The sequence below is a fragment of the Mesoplodon densirostris genome, chromosome 15 (genome assembly GCF_025265405.1).
Source record: "Mesoplodon densirostris isolate mMesDen1 chromosome 15, mMesDen1 primary haplotype, whole genome shotgun sequence".
Classification (NCBI taxonomy): domain Eukaryota; kingdom Metazoa; phylum Chordata; class Mammalia; order Artiodactyla; family Ziphiidae; genus Mesoplodon; species Mesoplodon densirostris.
In genome coordinates, this window is record NC_082675.1 from 15497501 (window position 1) to 15523036 (window position 25536).

Genomic DNA, 25536 nt, shown 5'->3' on the forward strand with positions numbered 1-25536 from the left:
TCCATGGGCTTCAGTCCCTGTAAGAGAAGAAGGCAATGGCATGAGGGCCTGGGGAGGGCTGGGCGCTCAGCTATCACAGGCAATGGGCACAGCTATTACCCCATCCTGAGTGCTTCCTCTTCCAAAGAAAGAGAAGGGAAATGCAGTATCTTTTTTTTTTTTTTTTTTGCGGTACGTGGGCCTCTCACTGTTGTGGCCTCTCCCGTTGTGGAGCACAGGCTCCGGACGCGCAGGCTCAGCGGCCATGGCTCACGGGCCCAGCCGCTCCACGGCATGTGGGATCTTCCCGGACCGGGGCACGAACCAGTGTCCCCTGCATCGACAGGCGGACTCTCAACCACTGCGCCACCAGGGAAGCCCAGAAATGCAGTATCTTGAAATGAGCACTGGAATCCGGCAGACGGGGTTTAAAGCCTGGCCAAGTCACTTACTGGCTGTGTGACCTTAGGCAAGTTTCTTAACCTCTCTGAGCCTCATTTTCCTCACCTGTCAAATGGGATGCTTCACGGGCTGGTGAGATTTAAACGTGATCCCACCTGTAAAGTGCTTGGCACAGTGCCTGGCACACAGGAAGTGCTCCATCAAGGCTGGATTGTTATTGCTGGGATGGGAGGACATGTCCCAGAATGGGTGGGAGAGGAGGAAAGGCCAGCGAAAGGAGGCCTGAGTTCTGGCCCTGGCCCTTGCACTCACTTCTGAGACCGCAGTTTCTCCATCCATATGATGGGGATCACAATCTCTGCCTGGCCCCCCTCACAGAGCTGGCATGGCTAAAATGGCTAAAATGAGCCACTGTGGGGGAGAGCAGTTTGTCCAGGGTAGGAGTTAAGCTGGGCTTGTTAACATGAGCAGTTCCAAAATTCCCGGGGCTCAGATATGCTCTGCCCATCCCCTTAGGCCCTGGCTGAGGCAGGTGTCTTATCTCTGGGCTCCCACTGTCTCCTGTCACAGCACTAATCCCCAGTCCCATGTATCGTGCCCTGTGATCTCCGGGGACTTCAGTTTCCTCATCTGTTCAGTGGGGCTGATCACAGACCCTGCTTCATGGGATTCTTGGAGGGTTAAATGAGATCTCACCTGTGAAGGCTGAACTCTGGCCCTGGCACAAGTTCAGTATGAACAACGTTTGCTACTACTAGGTGGGGAGAGGAGGCCACAGAGTGGGGTGCAAGGGGGAAATCTGGCCGGGTAGCCTAGAAGGTAAGAGCATAGCCTTTTGAGCTGGACAACACTGGTTCAAATCCTAGCTCTACCACTTCCTGGCTGTGTGATTTGGGCAAGTCCCTTAATCTCTCTGTGCCTCAATTTCCCCATCTATAAAATGGGAATGATGATGAAACCTTCCTCATAGGTTTGTCGTGAAGATTAAATGGGACGAAATAATTTGTAGAAAGCACCAGAGGGTATACAAGACTCAGGAGATGCTATAGTGATGGTTTCTTGTCCATTTCTCCATGAGGGCACAGTCTATTCTCGCTCATTCTAATATTCCCCAACATTTAGGGTAGTTCCTGGTACAGAGTAGGTATTTAATAAACACGTCTGGAATGTCTGTTTGGATTGGGAGGTTACAAATTGGCAGACACTGTGTTTTTCAAATTTGAACTTGAACATCTTTGTTTGGGTCCTGCTCACACCAGTTTAGTTTACCAAAGTTACTACCATTCCCTAATGTCTCACATGTGTTTCTCATCTCTTTACCAGCCCAGCCCCTGAGCCGTTGAGTTTTCTGTACCCCTGTCTCAAGGGGGCTGTAATGGTGTGGCTTTCCCCCATTTCTGGAGCTGGAGGTGGTTACATCTGGATTCAAATCCAGCTCTATCCCTTACCAGCTGAGTGGCCTCAGGCTTTAACTTTCTAAGCCTCAGTTTTCCCATCTATACAATGGGGCTAATAATAATCTCTTCCTCAGAGGTTCCTATGAAGATGAAATAAGATAATGTAGGGCCTTACCTCACTGTGTTATTGGAGGGCACGTGTAAATGCATCTAAGTGCCTGCTGAAGAAGTGACCTGGGTATGTTGATCTAGAAGTTGTTAAGCATTTCATACATTATTGATCATCCAAACTGGGACATTTTGTGAGTGGAAAGGAGAGTTCTTTGTTTTTTTTTTTTTTTTTTTTTTTTTTTTTTTCGGTATGCGGGCCCCTCACTGTTGTGGCCTCCCCCGCTGCGGAGCACAGGCTCCGGACGCGCAGGCTCCGGACGCGCAGGCTCAGCGGCCATGGCTCACGGGCCCAGCCGCTCCGCGGCATATGGGATCCTCCCAGACCGGGGCACGAACCCGTATCCCCTGCATCGGCAGGCGGACTCTCAACCACTTGCGCCACCAGGGAGGCCCGGAGAGTTCTTAATTATTTCATCAAGGCAACAGGCATAGCTGGGGACCCTCTGTGCAAACTGGGACACTCCGCCACCTTCCACGTCATACTCACCAACATCCTCATGGGAGAGACTCTATTATTATCCCTGAGGCACAGAGAGGTTAACTTCCCCAAATCCCACAGCTAGGAGGGGCGGAGCTGGTATTTGAACCCAGGAAGTCTGGTTCCTGAACCTTGCTTGTTATTTTCTATAGACCAGACTTGGGGCAGGGGGAGATCCTGGTCAGCTACTTCCTGGGATTGGCATTGGCATCATCCAGCTTTCTTTGCGGGCTGCAGTAAAGTTGGCTCACTGCCCCTGGAGCCTGTAGCATGGAGATGCTCTTCCAATCTGGTTTGCCTCCCCCCCACCCAACCTCAGAAGCCCAGATTACTGTCCTTGTATCTGTAACAATAAGTCCTGACTCAGTCTGTAGCTCCAGCTTGACAGCCCCGTCTATAGAAGGAGCTGTTCAGTGGCATGTCAGCTGTCAAGTTAGGCTGTCACTGCTCCCAGGTGACACCTCTGAGATCCCCTCCAGAGGGTGTGGATGGGGCTGGGCAGACCTTGGCTCTGCCCTTGAAGCTTGGCTTCCTCCACTCCCGGGAGGCAGCTGCAGTTAAGTGAAACCCCCCTGGGACCTCCCCCGGAGGAAGTCCTCCCTGCAAAGGAACTGGCCGTGGCTAGTTCCTGCTCTTTTCTCATCACTGTCACTGTCATAAATAGACAATGCAATGACAGGAGACAGACTTGGTCACCCATGCCCTCCCCAAGTCCCCTAGAAATGCCAGAACATCCTGAGTGGTCCCCAGCTTGGCCCCCTTACCCACCTTGGCCTTTATGATGGTGCAGTGCAGGGAGCTCTTGTCCTGGTCGTAGAGAAGGCTGAACTCCAGGGCACCCAGGGTGGCTGAAGAAGACAGAGGCAGGTACCAAGAGGACATTAATTCATTCAACAAACATTTCCTGAGCACTTACCATGTGCCCAGTCTGGGCTAGCCACTGAGCCTACAGAGGAGAGGAAGACTCAGTCCCTCTGGACTCCCCATCCTGGTAGACCCTCCTCTTCTTTGGAGCCCTCAGCACACCTGTGATCAGTTAATCATTTGTGCAATTGCCTAGTTAATGACTTCCATCTGCTAGGTTGAGAGTCCCATGAGGGCAAGGCTGTGACTGCCTTGTTCACTGCTATGTCCCCACTGGGCACAGTGCAGGGCACACAGTTTGTGCTCACTTACTTGCTGAAGAAATAAATGCGTCTCAGCATTTGCTGTTGCCTCTGTCTGGAATGCTCTCTCTCTTGATCCTCACATGGCTGGTGCCTTCTCATTATCCACATCACAGCTTAAATGTCACCTCATCAGAGAAACCCTCCCTGACTGCTCCATCTAAAGCAGCCACCCTCATGGTCATTCATCCTATTTTATTTCCTTCACGGTGCTCTGTCTTTATTTGAAATGAACTCATTGGTATGTTTCTCTCCACTAGAATATTAGTTCCATTAGATCAGCCATCTTGTCTGTTATTTTTTTTTCTTTATTTGCCATGGTAACCCTAGCACTTAGAATGGTTTGGGGGCACCTCGTAGGTGCTCAATAAATACTTGTCAAATATAGAGATGAGGGAGGGAGGGAGTTGAATACAGAGACAGGCTTGTTATAAATCACTAGGGACAGCTCCTAACAGGGACATACGCCAGCTGGGAGGGATCTTCTAGGCTTGGCAGGTCAGCAAAGAGACACTTAAGGCAGATGGAAGGAGCAGTGGCCACTGCTCCAGGCAGAAGGACCAGCATGTGGAAAGCCAGGAAGGTGGGATAGACATGGTGCATTTCCAGGGCAGAAACAGCCCCCAGCCAGCAAGGTGGGGGTGGGCTCCTCAGACTCCTTTCCCCTGAGCCTGAAGACTCATGACCCCTGCGAGAGACAAGACAGCTGATATTTCCTCCAGGTCTGGCCTCTGACCTGCTGCAGCAATGAGACTGACTGTCAGTCCCTCCACTCACTGGCCATATGAACTTGGACAAGTTCCTGAACCTCTCTGAGCCTCTGTCTCCTTATTTGTGAAATCAGAATAGGAAAAGCAACTATTCCCAGGCTCACTGGGATGATTAAATTGAGCATGTGCACGTAACACAATTAGAAAAGTGCCCGGCACAAAATAAGGGCTCAACAAGTGTTGACTATTATTACTTCTGATGTGCATGTCATATAATAATAATTCCTCATGTGCGTTTCACACTATATAATAATGATTTCTGGTTTCTGAAGCCTTTTCTCACCAGGTACCTCAGTTTACGACCCCTCAGCCCTGCATGGGAGGTGGTATTTGCTTTCCCTTTTACAATGAGGGGAGGTGATGCGATGGGCCAAAGCCATCCCACCAATTACAGCCCTTGGTCCATTTCTTCTGAGTGGGTCCAGTCTCCCCATCTGACCAGGAGCTCTTGGAACGTTCCCCCAACCCCACAGCATGCATCAGGTCTAGACACAACCCATCCATGCTTCCCTGCAGCTCACAAAGGCCACCCCAGCTCTCCCCTGCTGCTCCCAGACACACCCAGGAGAAGTGCCACTGGTGTACGTGTATGTGTGGCATAGAGCAGGCACTTTATAAATCATTGAATGGATGGATGCAAGAGGAAGTGTCAGAAATTTTAAAGTCATGGTTAAAAAATGACTTTTAGAAGACACACACCAAAGAGTCTGGGAAACGATTAAATAGTTATCTATCTATATATATACCTAGGAGTGGAATTGCTGAGTCATATGATAGTTCTATGTAACCACCAAATAGAACTTTGTGAATATAGTTGAATTGCACTCTTAAAAAATTATGTAAATGGTTAACGTTGATGTTATGTGTCTTGTTACAACAATTAAAAAAATAGATAGGGCCTCCCTGGTGGCGCAAGTGGTTGAGAGTCCGCCTGCCGATGCAGGGGATACGGGTTCGTGCCCCGGTCTGGGAGGATCCCATATGCCGCGGAGCGGCTGGGCCCGTGAGCCATGGCCGCTGAGCCTGCGCGTCCGGAGCCTGTGCTCCGCAACGGGGGAGGCCACAACAGTGAGAGGCCCGCATACCGCAAAAAAAAAAAAAAAAAAATAGATAGCACTTCCCTGGTGGTGCAGTGGTTGAGAATCCGCCTGTCAATGCAGGGGACAAGGGTTCGATCCCTGGTCCGGGAAGATCCCACATGCCACGGAGCAACTAAGTCCGTGTGCCACAACTACTGAGCCTGTGCTCTAGAGCCTGTGAGCCACAACTACTGAGCCCACGTGCTGCAACTACTGAAGCCCACGTGCCTAGAGCCCGTGCTCCACAACGAGAGAGGCCACTGCAATGAGAAGCCCGCACACTGCAACGAAGAGTAGCCCCTGCTCACCACAACTAGAGAAAGCCCACGCACAGCAACAAAAACCCATCACAGTCAAAAAGAAAAATAATTAAAATAATAAATAGGGCCTCCCTGGTGGCGCAGTGGTTGAGAGTCCGCCTGCCGATGCAGGGGATACGGGTTCGTGCCCCGGTCTGGGAGGATCCCATATGCCGCGGAGCGGCTGGGCCCGTGAGCCATGGCCGCTGGGCCTGCGCATCCGGAGCCTGTGCTCCGCAATGGGAGAGGCCACAACAGTGAGAGGCCCGCATACCGCAAAAAAAAAAAAAAAAAAAAAAAAAAATAATAATAATAATAAATAAATTTATATAAAAAATTATGTAAATGGTTAACATCGATGTTATGTGTCTTTTACAACAATGAAAAAAATAGATAGCACTTATACTTTAGAAAGCCAATGTCATTTTGTGAATTCAGTAACACGAATTTGTATTTTTATAACTTGGTAAATACGTTTATTAGGTTTGGCATACTGGGGGGCTGGGGATGTAAAGAGCTGTCCCTAGAGCCATTCCTATTTCCCTGGGGGCAAGTGCTGAAGTGACTTTTCCAGCCACCCCTCCGTTACGAGTCACCTACTTGCTTCATCTGAATCATAGCTGTTGGCTTCCTCCTCCTCCTCCTCCTCCGGGCGTGGGGGCTGGCGGGCCGGGGCCGTGGCCGGCTGGGGAGCAGCAGCAGACGCTTGGGAACAGGGGCCCAGTGGGTGGCCCGCTCGGTCCTCCCTGGCTCCAACTGCCGAATAGCCCCCAACTCCCCCGGCTCTCTCCTCTCGCGGTGGGGCGGTGGCCCCTGTATAGGCGGGGTCACTCGGAGCCACCTCTGCAGGGGAGATGGGGAGAGGGTGGCAAAGAGGCAGCTGAGTCCCTGTGCTGCAGCATTACCACGAGTGATGGGCACCTACTGTGTACCAGGTGCTTGGCGAGCTTTGTGCCAGAATCACCCACTGCCCTGCAATGGGGGACTGTCACTTCCAGTGGACAGGGGGGCCACATCGTGCCGTTCACCAGTTCTGAGAATGTCGCCTTTGTCAAAGCCATCCAAGGAAGGCTTGCAAAAATGCAGGTTCCCAGGCTCCATCTAGAATCTGCAGGCCCTGTGGTAGGGCCTTGGAATCTATGTTTTATAACAAGTTCCATGAGCAAAACAGACCTCACCGAGAGCCCTCACTGGTATGGGCTCTGAAGCCAGACAGCCTGGATTTGAATCTCAGCTGGAGCAAGATTACTTACCTCTGGGCCTCAGTTTTCTCACCTGTAAAATGGGAATTTTAAGACCTGAAGGTGCTCAAATAGTATTAGCTATTGTTTAAAAAATTTTCTAGTATGTGCACAGCACTTAGCGCAGTAGCTGGTGCACTAGAAAGCAATGAATCTGCTGTAGTGATTGGTGCTGCTGCATATATATCATGTGCAATAATCACTGTCACTCGGTGTGGTCTTCATACCTTGCAGGCCACGTGCTAAGGTGTTCCATGTGTTGGGTTACTTAATCCTCCCAGCAACTCTGTGAGGTAGGTCCTTGGATTATTCTCCTTTTAGAGATAAGGAAACTGAGGCTCTGGGAAGTTAAGTGACTTGCCCAGGGTCACACAGCTGGGAAGTAAAGAAGCAGTGATTTGAATGCAGGCAGCTTGTACTCTTAAGCACTGTATGTATTGTCCTTTTCTATCTATCTAATCTTAGTACAGACTCTCTAGAGTTTTAGAATTAGGGAATTCCCTTAGAGCTCATCAGATAGGTCTCAGGATGCAGAATGGGCCAATGTCTGGCAGCCCCTGCTCTCTCTCTCTCTCTGTCAGTGGAAGAGGTGGTCACCTGCGCAGGCACAGAAGGAGGTGAACACTTGCCTGGTCTCTGATCTGGAAAATGTCCTGCTGGCCTGGGACTGGGTCTGCTGCCTCCTGGGGGTCCTGAGTGGGGCAAAGAGAGAAAGAAGTTTGGAATAGAGAAGGTGGCATCATTTGGGTATTTGCCCTGAGCCCCCCTCATTTCACAGGTGTGGACACAGGCCCAGGGGCAGCAGGTGATGTGCAGAGGTACCCAGGGTTGCAGGAACGGTCCCATTGGGGGATTCTGGTGTTGGAAAGCCCTGGCTTCAAGCCCAAATCCTTCCATCCTGGGCCTCAGCTTCCTCCTCTGTGAAGTGGGGATGAGCAGGTATTACCTGCTCTTCATGTTTTGTTGGCTGTTATGAGGTCGACAAACAAATGGAGCAAGAATCGCCTGCAAGGTAACGGGCAAGTCCAGGCTTTGAGTCCACCATTATTACGGGGTCATTACTGGTCCAGAGGATTCTATATAACTACATTTCCGAAGCTTGGGATGTCGGGGAGAGCCACAGGGATGGCGCATGAAATAACATTCAATTACAGAGTGAGAAAGTCATTCTGGGTTCCCATTGCCTTTCCACTGATCCCGTCATGGGAAAAGTCTCATTTAGGTGCTACTTTAACACCTCTCTAACCTTTGTAAGTGTCCCTTTTGAGCAAAAGAGGACAGGCCTCGGGCTCCCAACCTTCAGCAGGCCAGAGTACTGAGAATGTCATTGCACTGTTTTATCTTCAGTACGTTAATTTTTACAATACCCCCCCACAATAGGTCGAATGGTGTTCTCCAAAAAATGTTCAAGTCCTAACCCCCAGTCCCTATGAATGTGAATATTTGATCATCTTTGCAGGTGATCAAGTTAAGATGAGGTCATTAGGGTGAGCCCTAATCCAATATGACTATGCCCTTATAAAGAGGGGAAATTTGGACACACAGGGACCCATGCATAGAAGGAAGATGATGTGAAGACACATCCACAAGCCAAGGAATGCCCGAGGCCCCCAGAAGCAAGAGGAGAGGCTGGGACAGATTCTCCCTCACAGTTCATGGAAGGAACCAACCCTGGCTACACCTTGATTTTGGACTTCTGGCTTCTAGAACTGTGAGACAATACATTTCTGTTATTTTAAGCCACCCAGTTTGTGATATTTGTTATGGCTTCCCTAGCAAACTAATATACTCTCTTTTTCTGGTATGGAATACTGGTTCCCCACTTATGCCATTATTATAGGTTTCTTTTAAAATAACAGATTTTTAACTGCACCAATTAGGAATTATTTCCATTGTTTTACACAAGCCATATGTGTTCAGATTTTCTCACATTACTAATCTCTTTGCCCACCATTTCTTCCTGAATCTCACATATCTGTCTGAGAACCTTTGCCTTTTCCTTAAAGTCTGAAGTCCTTAAAATTTCCTTGAAAGAGTTTATGATAACTTCTCTCAATTATGTTCTTAAAGGAGGTCAACTTGAAGAAAATATTAATAAGAAGGCAGATCATAGGTGCATGTGGTAAAAATTGTGAAATTGGAGTGATGATGTCAGAAGGTGGGAAACAGTGAGGGATGAAGCACTGTCACTTCTTGCATTTACGTAGATATGATGCTACCCTTCCGCCCCCACCAGCTTCCCAGCCTGAAGTATTATTCATTCTAAAGGTCTTCGAAGAGTTTAGGGTTTGGTGGTGGCTGCAGCTCTGCAGAAAGCCCAGCGGGTTCCGCAAGCAAGGGTGGGAGGTATTGGGGTGACAGCTGAGTGACAGCCTGGGCGGGTGGGTGGGTGGCACGTACCTGGCTGCCCAGGCTGGGGGGGCGCTGGACTCTGTATCGAGGCCGGGGTGGGTCTAGAGGCCTGGATTGAGTTGGCCCGTCTCAAACCTGCAGGGGAAAGGAAAGAGCCTGTCATATCGCACGCACACACACACACACGCGCGCACACACACACACACACACTCACACACAAAGCATGAAGAAGCCTGGGACTGGTCAGCCGGCATGAGGCATGGTCCTCTGGGTGTGAACTGGATGCAGCCCCCCGGCATTCCCAGCTCTTTCAGACCCTCTTCTCCTCCCCTCCGTGTGTTCTCTCTTTCCAATACTCAGATGCCCCTGGGCAACTCACTGCAACAACATGGATGTTGAAAAGCTCAGGCTCTGCGACGTTGCTTCCGACATCTGTGACCTTGCACAAATGACCTATCCTCTTTGGGCCTCAGTCTCCTCATCCATCAAATGGGGATAACAGTACTTACCTCATAGGGTTGTGGTGGAGACACAACGATACAATACGTGTAAAGTGCTCAGAACAGTGCCTGGCATGTAGTAAACACTCAACATCTGGCAGATGTTGAGATTACTTTATAATTATTGAAAGACTGTTCTTATCTTCACATGGACCTAGCTTTGCATCCCAGATTTTTCTTTTATAAGCTGTGTGTCTTTGGGCTGGTCACTTACCCTCTCTGAACCTCAGATGCTTCATGGAGGCAACAACTCTACCCACTTGATTAACATTTTTATAAGAACTTATTTCATCTCTACACCCTATGAAGTGGGTGCTTTATTCGCTCCATTTTACAAATGGGGAAACTGCGGCACAGAGGGGTTAAGGAGCTCACCTAACGTCTCTTGGCTGGTTAGTAGCTGAGCCAGTGTTTGAACTCAGGCATTTGGGCTCCAGAGTCTACCTGAGACTATCAGATGCAACTGCCTCCTGCAGAGCTGCTGGGGGATCAAATGGGGATGATATACACAGCAGTTCCTGGTACTGAGAAGGTATGACCTTCCTAGAAGAATACCGTGTTTTCTCTCACCTCACTGGGCTGGATCCCACCTTTCCTGAATCCAGATATTTTTCACTGGAGAGATGCCTGAATGATCATGACAGAAAGTGCTTTGCCACCTCTGGCTGGGGCTTACAAATTCTTGTCCCAGGGTCCTGCATTAATTAGCACTTCCGTTTGCTTGTTCCTTTGGGTCCTTGTTCATCCATCCATTCATCCATCCATCCACTCACTCACTCAACTCACTCATTCAACAAGTGTTCATTGAATGCCTACCAAGCACCAATGAATAAATGAAAAAAACCACGGTTCTCCCCATTCCTTTTGATTCTCCTCATCCAGGAAGCCTGTCTGGATTTGTCCATCTCTCTCACCTGCTGGGCTCCGGCTGGAGTCACCAGCAGCTCCGCCGTGGCTCTGGTCCCAGCTCTCTGAGTCCTGGCTAGACGAGCTCATTCGTGCCTCGGAGGCCCTGCGCACAGGAGGCCCATAGTTTCCTCGCCCAGGAGCAGAGGCCAGGTCAGGGCCTGAAAGGAAAAGCATGAATTGAATGGAGAAAAGGCAATGGAGAAATGGGGAAAAGGACTCCTGGCTCAAAAGTAGAAGACAGAGTCGGCAGAACCCACCTGTCTTCTGACCTGGGCCCCTCCTGTCATCAGAGTCACCTGGAGAGAGAGAAAATTGATGAGGAGTATGTATTGGGTTAGCCAAAATGTTCACCTGGGTTTTTCTGTAACATCCTATGGAAAAACCCAAATGAACTTTTTGGCAAACCCCCAATATTTGAGAGCTGACACTTAAGGAGCTCACAAAAGGGCCCATCCACCATTCCCAAGAACTTTTTAAAAAAATTAAAAGTTTCCTTTCCTAACTTCCCCTTTGATATAGAGCCTACCTACAAATTCCACATTATTTCCATTGCAAACAAATTGGGATCATGGGCTATGTAGTTTCTAGAATGTGCTTTGTTCACTTAATTTGAATTTCCCCAGAACTTACCAAGCATGCTCCAACCTCAAACCCTTTGCACACGGTATTTCCGAAGATTCTATGAGCCCTCTTTATCACCTTGGTCAGGTTTCTCCCCAAATATCATCTCTCAGACAGCCCTTCTCTGGCCATTCTGTCCAACATGAAGCTTCTATCCCCTCTACCTGTTTCGTTTTTCTTCCTGGCACTTATCACTACCTGATATTATGTTGTATTTGCATTTGCTGTTTGTTGAGCATCTGTTTCCCCCACTAGAATTTTTTTTTTTTTTTTTTTTTTCTTTTTGCGGTATGTGGGCCTCTCACTGTTGTGGCCTCTCCCGTTGCGGAGCACAGGCTCCGGATGCGCAGGCCCAGCGGCCATGGCTCACGGGCCCAGCCGCTCCGCGGCATATGGGATCCTCCCAGACCGGGGCACGAACCCGCATCCCCTGCATCGGCAGGCGGACTCTCAACCACTTGCGCCACCAGGGAGGCCCACCCCCACTAGAATTTTAATTGCAACGAGAGCATGGATTTTATCTGTTCCATTCATTGATTCCCTGGGGCATTGAACAGAGCCTGGAACTCACTAGGTGTTCCGTAACTGTTCATTAAGAGAATATTGAAAGCTCATATCATGGGCATAATTCCAAATCTACAATATACATTTACATCATTCAATTTTTAAAAAATATTTATCTACTTAATTTATTTTCTTTATTTTGTTTTTGGCTGCATCAGGTCTTAGTTGCAGTACGCGGGATCTTTGGCGTGCAGGCTCCAGGGCGCATGGGTTCTGTAGTTTGCGGCACACGGGCTCTCTCGTTGAGGCATGTGGGCTCAGTAGTTGTGGTGTACAGGCTTAGTTGCCCCATGGCATGTGGGATCTTAGTTCCCCTACCAGGGATCGAACCTGCGATCCCTGCATTGGAAGGCAGATTCTTTACCACTGGACCACCAGGGAAGTCCCTACATCATTCAATTTTTTTTTTTTTTTTTTTTTTTTGCGGTACGCGGGCCTCTCACTGTTGTGGCCTCTCCCGTTGCGGGGCACAGGCTCCGGACGCGCAGGCTCAGCGGCCATGGCTCACGGGCCCAGCCGCTCCGCGGCATGTGGGATCTTCCCGGACCGGGGCACGAACCCACGTCCCCTGCATCGGCAGGCGGACTCTCAACCACTGCGCCACCAGGGAAGCGCCATCATTCAATTTTAAAAGATGCTTAATACACCATGGTGTGGATATACCATAATCTATTCAACAATTACCCCGTTAATGAACGCTTAGTTTTTTCCAGTATTTTTGCTACCATAAACAATGATGCAATAAATATGATTACACATATGTCTTTTATATGGGTACTTTTCTTGCTGTTAAGTATATTCCCAGAGAAGGACTGTTGGATCAAATAGTATATACACTTCAAATTTTAATAACATCTGCCATATTACTTCTCAAGAGGCTGGAGGTGACTTATAGTCCTACCAACAGTTTATACCATCATTTCTCCACATATTCACCAGCACTAGATGTTATTGCCAATAATTGTTTAAGAGTTGCTATGCAATGCAGGTGATGTTACTTCTTTCCAATGAGGTGAATATTTTCAGAGTCATTTGTTTTGTCTAGAGTTTATATAATAAGCTAATTCATACCATTTATGTGTGTAAGTGTACGTGTCTGTGTATAGGTGATTAATATTATGTACTATTGGCCAACATTTACTAAGTGCTGCACTCTGCAAAGTACTGTACATGTACAGGCATACCTTGGAGATACTGTAGGTTCAGTTCCAAACCACTGCCATAAAGCAAGTATCACAAAAAAAGTGAGTCACATGAATTTTTTCCCACTGCATATAAAAGTTATGTTTACACTATACTGTAGTCTATTAAGTGTGAAACAGCATTATGTCTTAAAAATGCACATACCTTAATTTAAAATATTTTATTGTGAAAAAAATGCCAAAACAATTACAATAGTAACATTGAAGATCACCGATCACAGATCACCATAACAAATATAATAATAATGAAAAAGTTTGAAATACTGTGAGAATTACCAAAATGTGACATAGGGAGACAAAGTGAGCAGGAAAAATGGCACTGACAGACTTGCTTGATGCAGGGTTGCCACAAACCTTCAGTTTATAAAAAACTGCAATGACTATGAAGTGCAAAAGCAAAGTGTAATAAAATGAGGTATGCCTGTAGCATCTCATTTAATCTTCAAAATAACCCAGTGAGTTATTAATCTCATTTTATAGATGAGGAAAGAGTTTTAGAGAGGTTAGGTCACTCATCCAAGCTCACATGATTTGTAAGTGGCAGAGGTGGAATTCAAACTCAGGTCTTCCTGGGCTCCCATGTTCAAGATCTTGACAGTAAAGCTATGCAGTCTTCTCAGCCTAGAGGGAGTAATGTTTAACCAGGAAGAAAGATGTTCTAGAGGTGGAAACCTGGGGTTTCTCAGGGATGCAGTATATACTGACAATTTGGTGAGTCTCTGCAAGGAGCAGAAATTGCTGATGGCTTGCTAGGATGAAAGTATTTGTTGAGTGTCTTTTGACTGCCAGACACTGTATCGGGCACCTTGAGAAGTTATAGTTGGGCACTTCAATTTTTGAGACCTTCAACTATAACCTTCCTTTTAGAAGCACTGACTGCGCTCAACTCTAGAACTGTCATTCAGACCAGATTTTATCACTTAGTTAATTGAAAGTATTGCAAGGGCTTTATCCGGTCAGTGTTAGTGGCCTTATTATATTAAAATGTGTTTTCATTGGGGTCATATTTTTTCTTTTTATTGCTTTGTCTCTCCCTTTTTTACCATCATTTTAATAATTAATAATAATACTTAGATAATAGTGGTAATATCCAGAGTATGGTAATTTTCTTTTACTAATTTTCTTGCTATTCATCTTTCATTTTTAATTAGTCCAATTTCAGATTTGCTGATGACTGATAGAAGAAGTATCAGGAGCAAAGAAGGCCTTCTCAGCAAGGCCCCTTTCCCCCGCCCCCTAGACTCCAGCGTGTATTTTGATGTTGGGAGTCTTTCTCAGTTCCTAATTTTGATTTCCACCTCTGTTATACCTCTAAATACTCCATCAGGGATGACAACAAAGTCTTTTGGCAGCCTGGCATTGCTGGAGAGTTCCCTGAACTACCTTTTTGACAAAGGTTTGTGATGAGCTGTGAAGCAGACATAGGGGACCTAGACCCAAGCACAGAGGCTGGCTGTCCACCAACTGGGTAGAAACAGGCATGATGCCAGGGCACCCTCCAGGTAGACCAGTTAGCCAAGACCTGTCCTTGGTTCTGAAAGGAGAAGCTGTATTTTCCTACCTCGAGTTGGAGCCCGGGCAGGGTGTTTGGACTCAGGGGTGGGCTGCTCAGGGGCAGCGGGCTCACTGGCTGGCTGCTGGGGCTTGGTCTTCTTTATGGGCATAGGCTGTGGGAGGACCTGTTTGGGGAAGCCCTTGAAGAACCATGCTCCAGAGCGCTTCCACACCTGGGGGAGGAGAGGTAGAACAGGAAGACATGACAGCCAAGCACTATTGCTCCTGCCTTCACGAGAGCCAATTTTTCACTTTTCTCCCTGCTCACAGAGCACTGACACAATAGGCAGTGCATTTTCTCACCACTACACAGTCTTTCACAATTCTTATTTGATTCACACAATATCCCTGAACACTCAATAGAGAATAACCAACCTCTTGATGGGAACAGTTGAATATCAGAAAGGTTATGAACAGGTATAAGGTTACATAGCCAAGGAGTGGACGGGACACCAAGTCTCCCACCTCTTAAATGTGCTGTGCTCCCTACTACACTGGCTGCTGTAAAGAGGATGATCCACGTACATCCTCCCCAAGACCTCTGGCCTTCTTCCCTGCCTTGTGGATTAGCGTTCCACCTGGGGCAGTGTGTTGGACATCTTCTGTTGCCCCTTCAGATTGGTTCTACATCTTTTTTCACCCTTCTCTGTGCCCCCGGAAGCTGACCAGTAAGGACTACAGTAACTCGACTTTCTTGATCTCTACCTTCCAGGTGGATCTGGTCAAGGAGAGCAGCAGTGGGGGATCGGCAGAAAGAAGATAGTGAGGTCAGGGTATTGAGTCCCTTGGCTCCCTCCTTGCTAGGCAGGCAGTGGCTACACTCCTGCTGGTTGATACCCAGTGTCCAGTCTGGGAACTGCTCCCTCCTCCACTCCTTCAGTCTCAGGAGTGGTATCAGCAACCCTGCTATTGCTGCTGCTGTGTGCTTCACCGCGCCTCGCTGATCTTCCTTATCCCTGCCCAGACCTTTGCAAACAGCACCTTTATCAAAGCCTCCTTGATAATCCTGATGGATTGTACCATCTGTTCTCCCAGGACCCTGGCTGATATTGAGGGAAATATGGTCCTTGGAACAGTCTCCAAGGCAGGAATCTGCAGCAGAAGATGAGTGATGAAGAAATTGGGAAAAGGTGAAGGGAGTTAATTGGGACAAAGTGGGTAATAAAAAGCAAGCCTAGGTAAGAGAAAGATTCCATGAGAGAAAAAAACAGAGAGAGTGAAGACAGTGCAAAGGAAGAAGTGTGAAGGGTGAGAGGCAAAGAGAGAAAGAAGAAAAGGCAGAGGAGATAAGGATGAAAGGGAAAAAAGAGCTCTGAGGAGGAGAGTACAGACGGCCCTCGACTTACAATGGTTTTCTTATGATTTTTTTTTTTTTTTTTTTTTTTTTTTGCGGTACGCGGGCCTCTCACTGTTATGGCCTCTCCCGTTGCGGAGCACAGGCTCCAGACGCGTAGGCTCAGCGGCCATGGCTCACGGGCCCAGCCACTCCACGGCATGTGGGATCTTCCCGGACCGGGCCACGAACCCGTGTCCCCTGCATCGGCAGGCAGACTCTCAACCACTGCGCCACCAGGGAAGCCCTCTTATGATATTTTTGAATTTACAGTGTTGCAAAATCGATATGCATTCAGTAAAAACCATACTTCAAATTTTGATTTTTTTTTTTTTTTTTTGCCACACCATGCAGTATGCAGGATCTTAGTTCCCTCACCAGGGATCGAACCCGTGCCCCCTGCAGTGGAAGCTCGGAGTCTTAACCACTGGACTGCCATGGAAGTCCTTTTCGAATTTTGAATTTTGATCTTTTCCTGGGCTAGCAATACTCGATCGGGTACTGTCTCGTGATGTTGATCAGGGGCAGGGCAGGGAGCCACAGCTCCCAGTCAGCCACACGATCACGATGGGAAACAACTGATACACTGACGATGATTCTGTACCCATGCAGCTATTTTTTTTTTAACCTTCAGTACAGTATTCAATAAATTACAGGAGATACTCCACACTTATTGTAAAATGGGCTTTGTCTTAGATGATTTTGCCCAGCTGTTGGCTAATGTAAATGCCCTGGGCATACTTAAGGTAGGCTAGGCTCTGACGTTCACTAGGTTAGGTGTATTAAATGCATTTCCCACTTAACAATGGGTTTATCGGGATGCAACCCCATTGTAAGCTGAGGAAGATCTGTATACGGAAAGAAAGGAAAATGAGGGAAAGTGTGAGACGTGAAGTGAAGTAGAGGGAAAGAGAAAGAGAAGGTGGCAGTAGGGGAAGACCCAGAAGATGAGAAATGGGGAGTAGGGAATAATGGAGGTCAGAGGGCAATGAATAAGAGGAGAGCAGGGAGGGAGAGAAGGAAAAGTCAGTCACACAAGCGAGAGATGAGAAAAGAAATTCATTCAAATACTGTGTCCTGCCAGTGTTCACAGCTGAGCTGGTTCCTCTTATACCAACCCCTTAAGACATGTGCCTGAACAGGTTCCCCAGCCCCCCAACTACCACCTTACTCCCCTGGTCATAGCAAGGAAGGGGGAACCGTACAAAGAAGGGAGGATGCTCCAGGAGCTGAATGGGACCAATCCACTCACCTCTCTCTGCTCGATGCAGATTTTGCAGAGCCACACAGGGTGTGGGCGGTTGTTGGAAGTCTCCACCCCACACTTGGTGCAGACATTCTGGGGACAAAACATAGCCCAGTGCACACTCAGATGTGCCAGGCTTGGAGCTGCCGGTGATCAGGAGAAGTGGCTGGGAATGGTGGCAATGAAGCCCTATTCTCCCTTGGTGGATATAAAGAGATAGAACTCTCCTTTCCTCACGTCCCTTCCAAGGCCAGTTAGAATAAAGTTCCAATCTGAGTCTTGATTTCTGATAACAAGAACTGGAGTCATTCCCAAGAACGGGATGAAGGAATTCTCCAAGAGTCCCTGTGGGGTTGGAGTTTTCATCATCCATACAAGGGAGATCACTGACATGATTTTTTAATCATGAGAGACTGTATATCCGTTTTGTTTATTACTTTATTTCTTCCTTCCTTCCCAAATGAATCTGAGACACCCTAGACTATGACTACAGGTTCAACTCCTTATGGAGAAAGACGTTATCTGAGTAAATGCCATGACTATATGATAGAACATTATACTTTTGGCTGAGTTTTCTGGAAGTCAAAACAAATAGGTCACAGAATTCTCACTATCTAGTTGACTACAGAAGGCAAGTTTTTTGGAGTAGATAACCTTTCCCCAATATTCCATTCTAAATGCTAAATGGGACCCCAAGTAGGAGATGCCAAGTGACATTATGGATGTCTCCAGCTGGGTCACTCCCCTGAATTCCTTTCCTGGGAATCAGACAGACCCAAGGACAGTTGTATTTCTGTCCTGGAATTGTCAAGTTCAGACGGCTTGAGGAGAGGGTGCAGGGTGGAGACAGCACAGGGGGACTCCCCTTCAAGAGTGAATGCTTTCTAAGTGGCTTGAACTGTACCCCAGGATAGAGAATGCTGGGTAGGGCTTCCATGTACACATGTGTCTTCCATGTAGACACAAGCCCAGCATGCTTTTTTTTTTTGGCCACACTGTGCGGCATGCAGGATCTTAGTTCCCCAACCAGGGATCGAACCCGTGCCCCCTGCAGTGGAAGCGCGGAGTCTTAACCACTGGACCGCCAGGGAATTCCCCCAGCATGCTCTTTAGCCTGACCTATAACTTGCTAAGCCACAGCCAGGATACTTGCAGGCTCAACCATAGTTCATGTCCTACTTGAGTCTCCCAAGTTCATCCTGGATGGAGCTGAGCTCCAAGGAGACAGAAGGGTCAGAGTGACTTCTAGGGGAGGAAACAGGATCAGGGTTACCTTGGAATACAGCTGGCCATGGGAGCATCCCAGAAGGAATCATATTCTGGCAACTACCTTTCCCGATCCAAGCTCCATCCCCAAGACCCAAGGCCCCCAAAGGCTGGAGCCTAGGCCTAGCCCCCATGGCATGTGATGAGCGGGGAAGCAGGGAAGGGGAGGGCAATGGTACCTTCTTACAGTCTTCACACACTACACAGGCAGAGCCCAGCATTCCCAGCTGTTCTCCACACAGTATGCAGCAGTTCACCCCGTCCCCAGCCACGTTCTTCCTCATGTTCTCCAGACGGTCCACCAGGCGCCTGGAAGCACAGTCAGGGTTATACGGACCTTATAGAACCAGGGACCACCAGCTTCTCCCTCATTATCTGGCTGATGGTCTTAACCTTCTTTTGAGTCATAGATTCTTGAGTATCTGATAATGACTACTGGACCCCTCCCCAGAAAAAGGCACATATTCTTGGGCCCTACTCCACAACAACCCTAATCAGAGACTACAGGGGCACAGCAGCAATCTGTTTAAACAAGCCTTCCAGGGGATTTTGACAAAGTTTAAGAACCACTGCTCTGGTTACACTGGCCTTCTTGGAGTTCTAGTTCTCCTAATTGCCTCAGCACTTTTGCACATTCTGGTCCTTGTGCCTGGAATGCAGCCTTCCCTCGTTACACATATTTGTGATTTCCCTCTCCTTCTCTCTCTCTCTCTCACACACACACACACACACAGACACACACACACTTTTCCTGCCTAGATTCTCCTTATCCTTCATATTCCAGTTAAAATATCACCTCCTCTTAGAAGCCTTCTCTAACCATCCATTTTATTTACTTTGGCAACCCTTCTGCATAGCACTTGTCACATTTGTAAGTAACTGTGGAACTGTCTACATTAAGTAATTAGTTAATTGTGAGTCCATACCTGGCTGCCTTCCTAGGCTCTGAGCTCCCCTGGGCCGGGGATCTTGTCTGTCCTGTTCCCTGCTGTGTCCTCAGGAACAGAACAGTACCTGGGGTCCACAGTGAGTGCTCACACATGATGGTCGAACCAATGAATGAATGAACGAAGGCAGGCCACTTCCCAAATTTGTATCCAGCAAAAGCAAGCTGAGTTGAATGTCAAGTGACATACAATAGCAGCTTATACTTACATAGTGTCTATTATGGGCCTGGCATGGTATGAAGTGCTTTGGCACCCAACCCTAAGAGACAGGCACTATTAAGAAGCCATTTTACAACTAAGGCAAGTGAGGCACAAGGAAGTTAAATTACTTGTCCAAGGTCACACAGCTAGGAAGTAACAGAGCTAAAACTGGAAGCCAGGTATCATGTGTATTACACTGGCACTTCTCAAACTTAACGTGCACACAAGTCACACTGGCATCTTGTTAAAACAGATTCTGAAGCATCATGTCTGGGGTGAGGCCTGAGGTGCTACATTCCTAGAAAACTCCCAAGTGATTCCACACGATACTACTGGCCCAAGGGCACACTGAATAGCAAGGCTACACATAATGACTACACCTGTGGGGGCATCCTGCTTCAATCTCAGGTGGGTTGTTTTTGACCCTTCCCACCAGCCTGAAGTCACCTCTTTGCTTTTTCCTCAAACAGAACCTTACGGTTCCTGTTCCAGCCACAGCCAGTGGACCCAGATGGAGCCGGACCCTGCCCACCCCTCCACACACTGGCTCTCAGCTGTGGACACCACAGGCGTGAGAACCACTTCTGATGGGACTTGGGTATCACAGGCTCCAGAAAGTCCTTGGCAGACCTGCTGGCCGCTACCTGATGCTGACTCTCCCCACAGGCCCTCCTCACTCCTACCATCCCCTCAAAGCACGCTACTCGCTGTGTTATAAACAGCAGCTTCTCCCTCTGTGTTCCATTCAACAGAGGAGCCCAAAGCAGCCTGTAGGCTCTAGCGCCTGCTGTGACCCAGACCGGACAGAGCTGCTTCGAGAGGCAGGATGTGCAGAACCAAAGGCAGCACGCTCTTCTCTTCCTCCCCCTCCTCTTCCTCTACCCCAACCCTCCCCGCATTTCCCCTAGAAATTGTTTTTATAGGATGATGGGAGGCAGCACAAACCAGGAGCGCCCAGTCCTCAGTCTCAGAACACCAGCAGCCAGTGTCTGCTGAGCAATTTCAATGTGCCAGGCACAGAGATAAGCCCTCCACATGAATTTTCTTTTTCTTTTTCTTTTTTTTTGCGGTACGCGGGCCTCTCACTGTTGTGGCCTCTCCCGTTGCGGAGCACAGGCTCCGGACGTGCAGGCTCAGCGGCCATGGCTCACGGGCCCAGCCGCTCCATGGCATGTGGGATCTTCCCGGACCGGGGCACGAACCCGTGTCCCCTGCATCAACAGGTGGACTCTCAACCGCTGCGCCACCAGGGAAGCCCTCCACATGAATTTTCTTAATGAATCCTTCCAGCAGCACTAGAAGCTAAAGACTATTCTTGTCCCCATTTTCCAAATGAGAAAAGTGAAGCACAGAGAGGTTAAGTGAGGTACCCAAGTCACACAGCGGGGAGGTGGAGAAAGCCTGGACTCAGACCCAGGCAGTCTGGTTCTCAAGTGCCTGTTCTTCTTCTTCTTCTTTTTTTTTTAAATTAATTTTTATTGGAATATAGTTGCTTTACAATGCTGTGTTAGTTTCAGCTCTAGTTCCTGTTCTTAATCAGACCTCACTGCCACTACTGCCAAGCAGAGCCATGGGGACCTTCTTGAACAGTCCAATCTCCACCCTGCTCGATTCCCCTGCCTTGCCCACACCAAGGGACACTCCATCACTGGTAGGAACCAAGTTGCACACGTGCAGTCACCCCAGCTGCTTCTATCTCATCTGCCTCTGACTTCTCAGAGATCGGGACAAGACACCCAACAGCTGTGCCATCATCTTGTTCCCCTAAAGAATCCTCAACATAGGGTTGAGAAATCTGGATTTTAGCCCTGAATTTTGCCTCTCTGGGCTTCAGTTTCTTCATCTGTAAAAGGGAAGGTTGTTGGGCTAAATTGGTGGTTGTCATGTGCTTTATGGCACCCCAGGGGTTCTTCAGAGACCATTTTGGGGCCACCCACTATAGTGGTATGGTAGGAGTGATTCTGAGGAACCAAAAAACCCCATTTCATCCAGAGCATGTCTGCATTTATCTCTTTCATTTGTTTGAGCTGTTGAATTAGATTTCCTTTGGAAAGTTCGTTCCACTGTTTAAAGAAACAGTTTGAAGTCATCTGGAGCAGATGAATTTCAGGTTGCCTTTCAATGCCATAGAATTATGAGACAACGAGGTAACCTAATGGAGGCAGGGGATGGAAACTGCACAGTGATATATATTTTCTTTTTCTCTCTTTTTCTGGCACACACCTTTGTTCTCACCTGTTTTCTCCTTCACGTACTGACCTAGCCAGAAAGTGGTTAGATTTTGTTCTTCTCACTCTATCAATGGGGGTCCCGAGGCACAGAGTCACTTGGGTCACTCAGCCTGAGCTAGAATCTCACTCTCTGTGTCAGTGAACCACCTTTGCTTTCCTTGAAGTCCCCTCATGGCCTTCTGCCTCAAGTCAAGCTTTGCCCACCCAGCTCAGGAAGAGAGCATGGGATAGATGACCCAATTCTAAACTGCAGTGTACTTTGCTCAGGAAACCTACGAGGCTTACTTGTCTCCTCTTGGAAAATAAGGGTGTGGAGTCACCCACCTCTTGCAAACCCACACTCTAGCATCCCTACCAAGATGCCCGTTCCTTCCACCATTCGATCCTCAACTCCAAAAGCTCCCATTAACAGGCATTGTACAGGGAGCGTCTCATTAGCTTCTATCACTGGCAGCAAATGACAGGTAAAACAACAGATTGAAGATCATTATTCACATCTCTCAGCGTAGGGACCCTTGTTATTTGTGAATTCAGTCCAGACCAATAAAGAGAGAAGGAAGTGGAGTGGGGATGGGCAGACCTTCCTTCTCTACTCAAAGATCAGGATGAGCAGGGGGTTCCTGGAGCCCGCCCTTTTGGACATCCTCTCTGCAGCCCTGAATGCTAGGGCCTCAACAGGGAGGGCCCCAACAGCCAAGCAGCATAAACTTGGAAATAAAACTTTGCGGGAAGTTAAGTCCAAATTATGTCATGGAAGACCATGAGTCACAGATGGGTCTTTATCCTGGTGATAAAACATTTCAGTTTCTTCACCCCATAAGGAATGTTTGTTGTTACCAATCTTGGCAGGAGAGACCTATGTGCGTTATGAAAGATGCCGGCAACCCTCAACCCATGTTAATGACCCAGAAAGAATTTTTTTAAAAATACCAATGTCTGGGGCCCCAGCTCTAAAACTTCTCAGCTATGGATCTGGTTACGCCCAGACACCAGCATTTCAGCATGCAGTCCTGTTGAGAGCTGTGGCATGGGGGGATGTTTCCAAAATGTATGGTCCATCTAGATCACCTGGGGAGAGTGTTCAACATTCAGACAATGATTCTATGGGACTGGGGTGGGTCCAGAGCGTGTGCATTTTGAAGTGACTCCCTATACGATCCTGATGCTGGTGAATTCCTGGCCACACTTTGAGAAATGCTTCAGTAAGGAAGGAAGCAGTGGGAGAAATCACATGAGAAAATGCTCTCCTTATTATGTTAAGTGGGGGAAAAAAACCCCGAACCCAGGATGTAGAATTGTGATCATGATATGAGGTTGGGTTTGGAACATGCTCATCAAAAAAAAAAAAAAATTAGAAAGGAAATACACCGAAATATTCACAGGGATTATCACCAGGTGGTGGGATTATGAGTAATTTTTATTTCCTTCTATAAAGCTTCTGCTACCCCCTTTCCTAAAGCACCAATTACCTGGACTCCTCATACTTTCTTAACTTTCTACAAGAAACATGCATTACATTAGACAATAAAGTGCATTTCTGAAGACAGAGAACATGTAAGCCAAGGGTTAAAAGTCATGGCTTTGAATCCTACCTCTTATCCAGTCAATGACCTTGAAAAGGCTTTGTTCTCTGTGTGCCCTCTTCTCTGACAATAATGTGAGGGGTTAGATGAGACGCACCTCAAGCTTCCTGCCATGGGCAACATTCAGGGATTCTCAGATGCTGCGGCTGAAACATCAAGATTTCCCCCTTGTGTTTTGAAACTGAAGGACCTTCAATGACTAAGAGAAGACCTGTCTGCATTGGCAGGATACTTTTGTTTGCCTGTCTAATGTCTCCACATTAAGGGCCCAATCAGCTGGACATTGTAAGTGGCTGTCACTCTCTAGTTATGTCTTTACACGTCTGATTAACTTTATGGCTCCTACTTGCACCTCAATCCAGGAAACCCATATATCACCAGGCTGGGTGCTTAAGGGGAGCTGACGGTTACTCAGTGAAGCTGGGTGGGCATCTCCCATTTCCCAGGATGCTCCCGGAGGCACCAGAAAGGTTATATCCCCTCTTCTGAGCACCAACAGATGACCTCTGGAGAGGGTGGGAGGTGGATTCCCAAGTTGCTCTGACCTTGCTGTCCCAATAGATGCAGATGGTCTACTCATTCATTTGACAAATATTTATGGAGAACCTACCATGTGACAGCAGACAGTGAGGACCCAAGGGGGAGCAAAACAAATGAGGTGCCTGCCATCATGGAGCTGGCATTCTAGTGGGGGACTCAGACGTTACTTAAAGGATCACATCGATCATCATAATTACACTCGTAGTAAGTGCTCTGAAGGACAAGTATGGGAAGCTATGAGAACTCACAGAGAGGGACATGAACAGTAAGATGGGGCCTCAGAGGAAGTGACTGTTGAGCTGAGACCTGAGGATAAAGAGGAGCTGGCCCAGTAAAGAGGGTGAGGAAAAGCACTGGAAGAAGAGGGAACAGCATGTGCAAGGGACCTGAGAGATGCTTAGCAGGGCTGGTGGGCTGGATGGTAGAAGATGAGGCTGGAGGGTGGGCAGGGGCCACTCCATGCAGGGTCTGTAAGGCCAACTGGCCCGAGGCAGGGGAACGCAATCAGATTCACAGGTTGCATCAGACCGAAACTCTCCAGACCACCCAGTTCCAGAAACTGACCTGGAGACATTCCAGACCACCCAGTTCCAGGAACTGACCTGGGACTTTCCACCCGGCCCAGCCTTCCCGCCTTTCAGGGGGCGGGACTAGCGGTCCCAAGACTGATGTAACCGGCACCAGATATTGCCAAGATACCCGAAGAGACCACCAAATAAGGAATACCCTGCGCCCTCCCAGATTCACCACACCCCTTTCCCTTCTTCCCCTATAAAATCTTGCCCAACCCTCGCCCGGGTGCGACTTCTCTGGCCCCTTTCTCTCGGACCAGTGAACCTCGTCCGGGAGCGCCCCCTAATAAAGCTCACTTGAAGCTTTCCTCTGTTTCGTGATGCCGTTTGTTAAGATCCGACCTTACAGGGTCTTGAGTCTAAGAGTGATGGGACAGCATGAAAGGGTTTTAAGTAGAGGAGACTCAACTTCCCCCATTTTGAGACAACATATGGACATATGAATGGAGTCCTTGGGAGGCTCGGAGCAGTGAGAGTTTCAAATGCCGCAGTGGTTCCAGGTAGAATGAGGCAGGCAGGTCCCTGGACTTTGTCTACACATGGGGCTGCACCAGGTCTCTTGAAACTACAAGACTGCCCCAAGTGGGTCTAACTCAGTGGTGGTGAAAGTGTACACTAGCAGGAAGGCTGTGAGAGATGCCATTGCACGCTAGCCAGCTTCAAGGAGTCACTCTGTGTGTTAGCTTCCTAGTGTTGCTGTAACAAATTACAACTTAGTGGCTTACGACAACATGTATTATTTACTATCTTAATAATTCTAGAGATTAGATATCTGACATGGGTTTCACTTAGTTGAGGTGTTGGCAGGCAGGGCTGTGTTCTTTCTGGAAGCTCGAGGGGAAAATCTGTTCCCTTGCCTTTTCTAGTTTCTAGAAGCTGCCCCACATTCCTTGGCTTGTGGCCCCTTCCTCCATCTTCGATCCAGCCGTGTAG

The 25536-nt window shown here is 48.1% G+C and overlaps 1 protein-coding gene across 4 annotated transcripts in view; it reads right to left on the reverse strand.

Moving 5' to 3' along the window:
• RPH3A (rabphilin 3A) overlaps positions 1-25536 on the reverse strand; it is a 276562-nt gene that overhangs the window by 16543 nt on the left and 234483 nt on the right. For 3 of the 4 annotated variants that reach the window (XM_060119651.1, XM_060119649.1, XM_060119650.1), the window contains 10 exons: positions 18709-18838; positions 17270-17356; positions 14692-14857; positions 11001-11039; positions 10749-10901; positions 9383-9469; positions 7612-7674; positions 6342-6584; positions 3196-3275; positions 1-17 (listed from right to left, as the gene is read on the reverse strand). The exon at positions 1-17 is cut by the window's left edge and continues 58 nt beyond it. In XM_060119651.1, the coding sequence (XP_059975634.1) occupies positions 1-17; positions 3196-3275; positions 6342-6584; positions 7612-7674; positions 9383-9469; positions 10749-10901; positions 11001-11039; positions 14692-14857; positions 17270-17356; positions 18709-18838 (1065 nt within the window). The remainder of the gene's footprint in view (positions 18-3195; positions 3276-6341; positions 6585-7611; positions 7675-9382; positions 9470-10748; positions 10902-11000; positions 11040-14691; positions 14858-17269; positions 17357-18708; positions 18839-25536) is intronic. The other variant, XM_060119652.1, reaches the window with a different exon arrangement.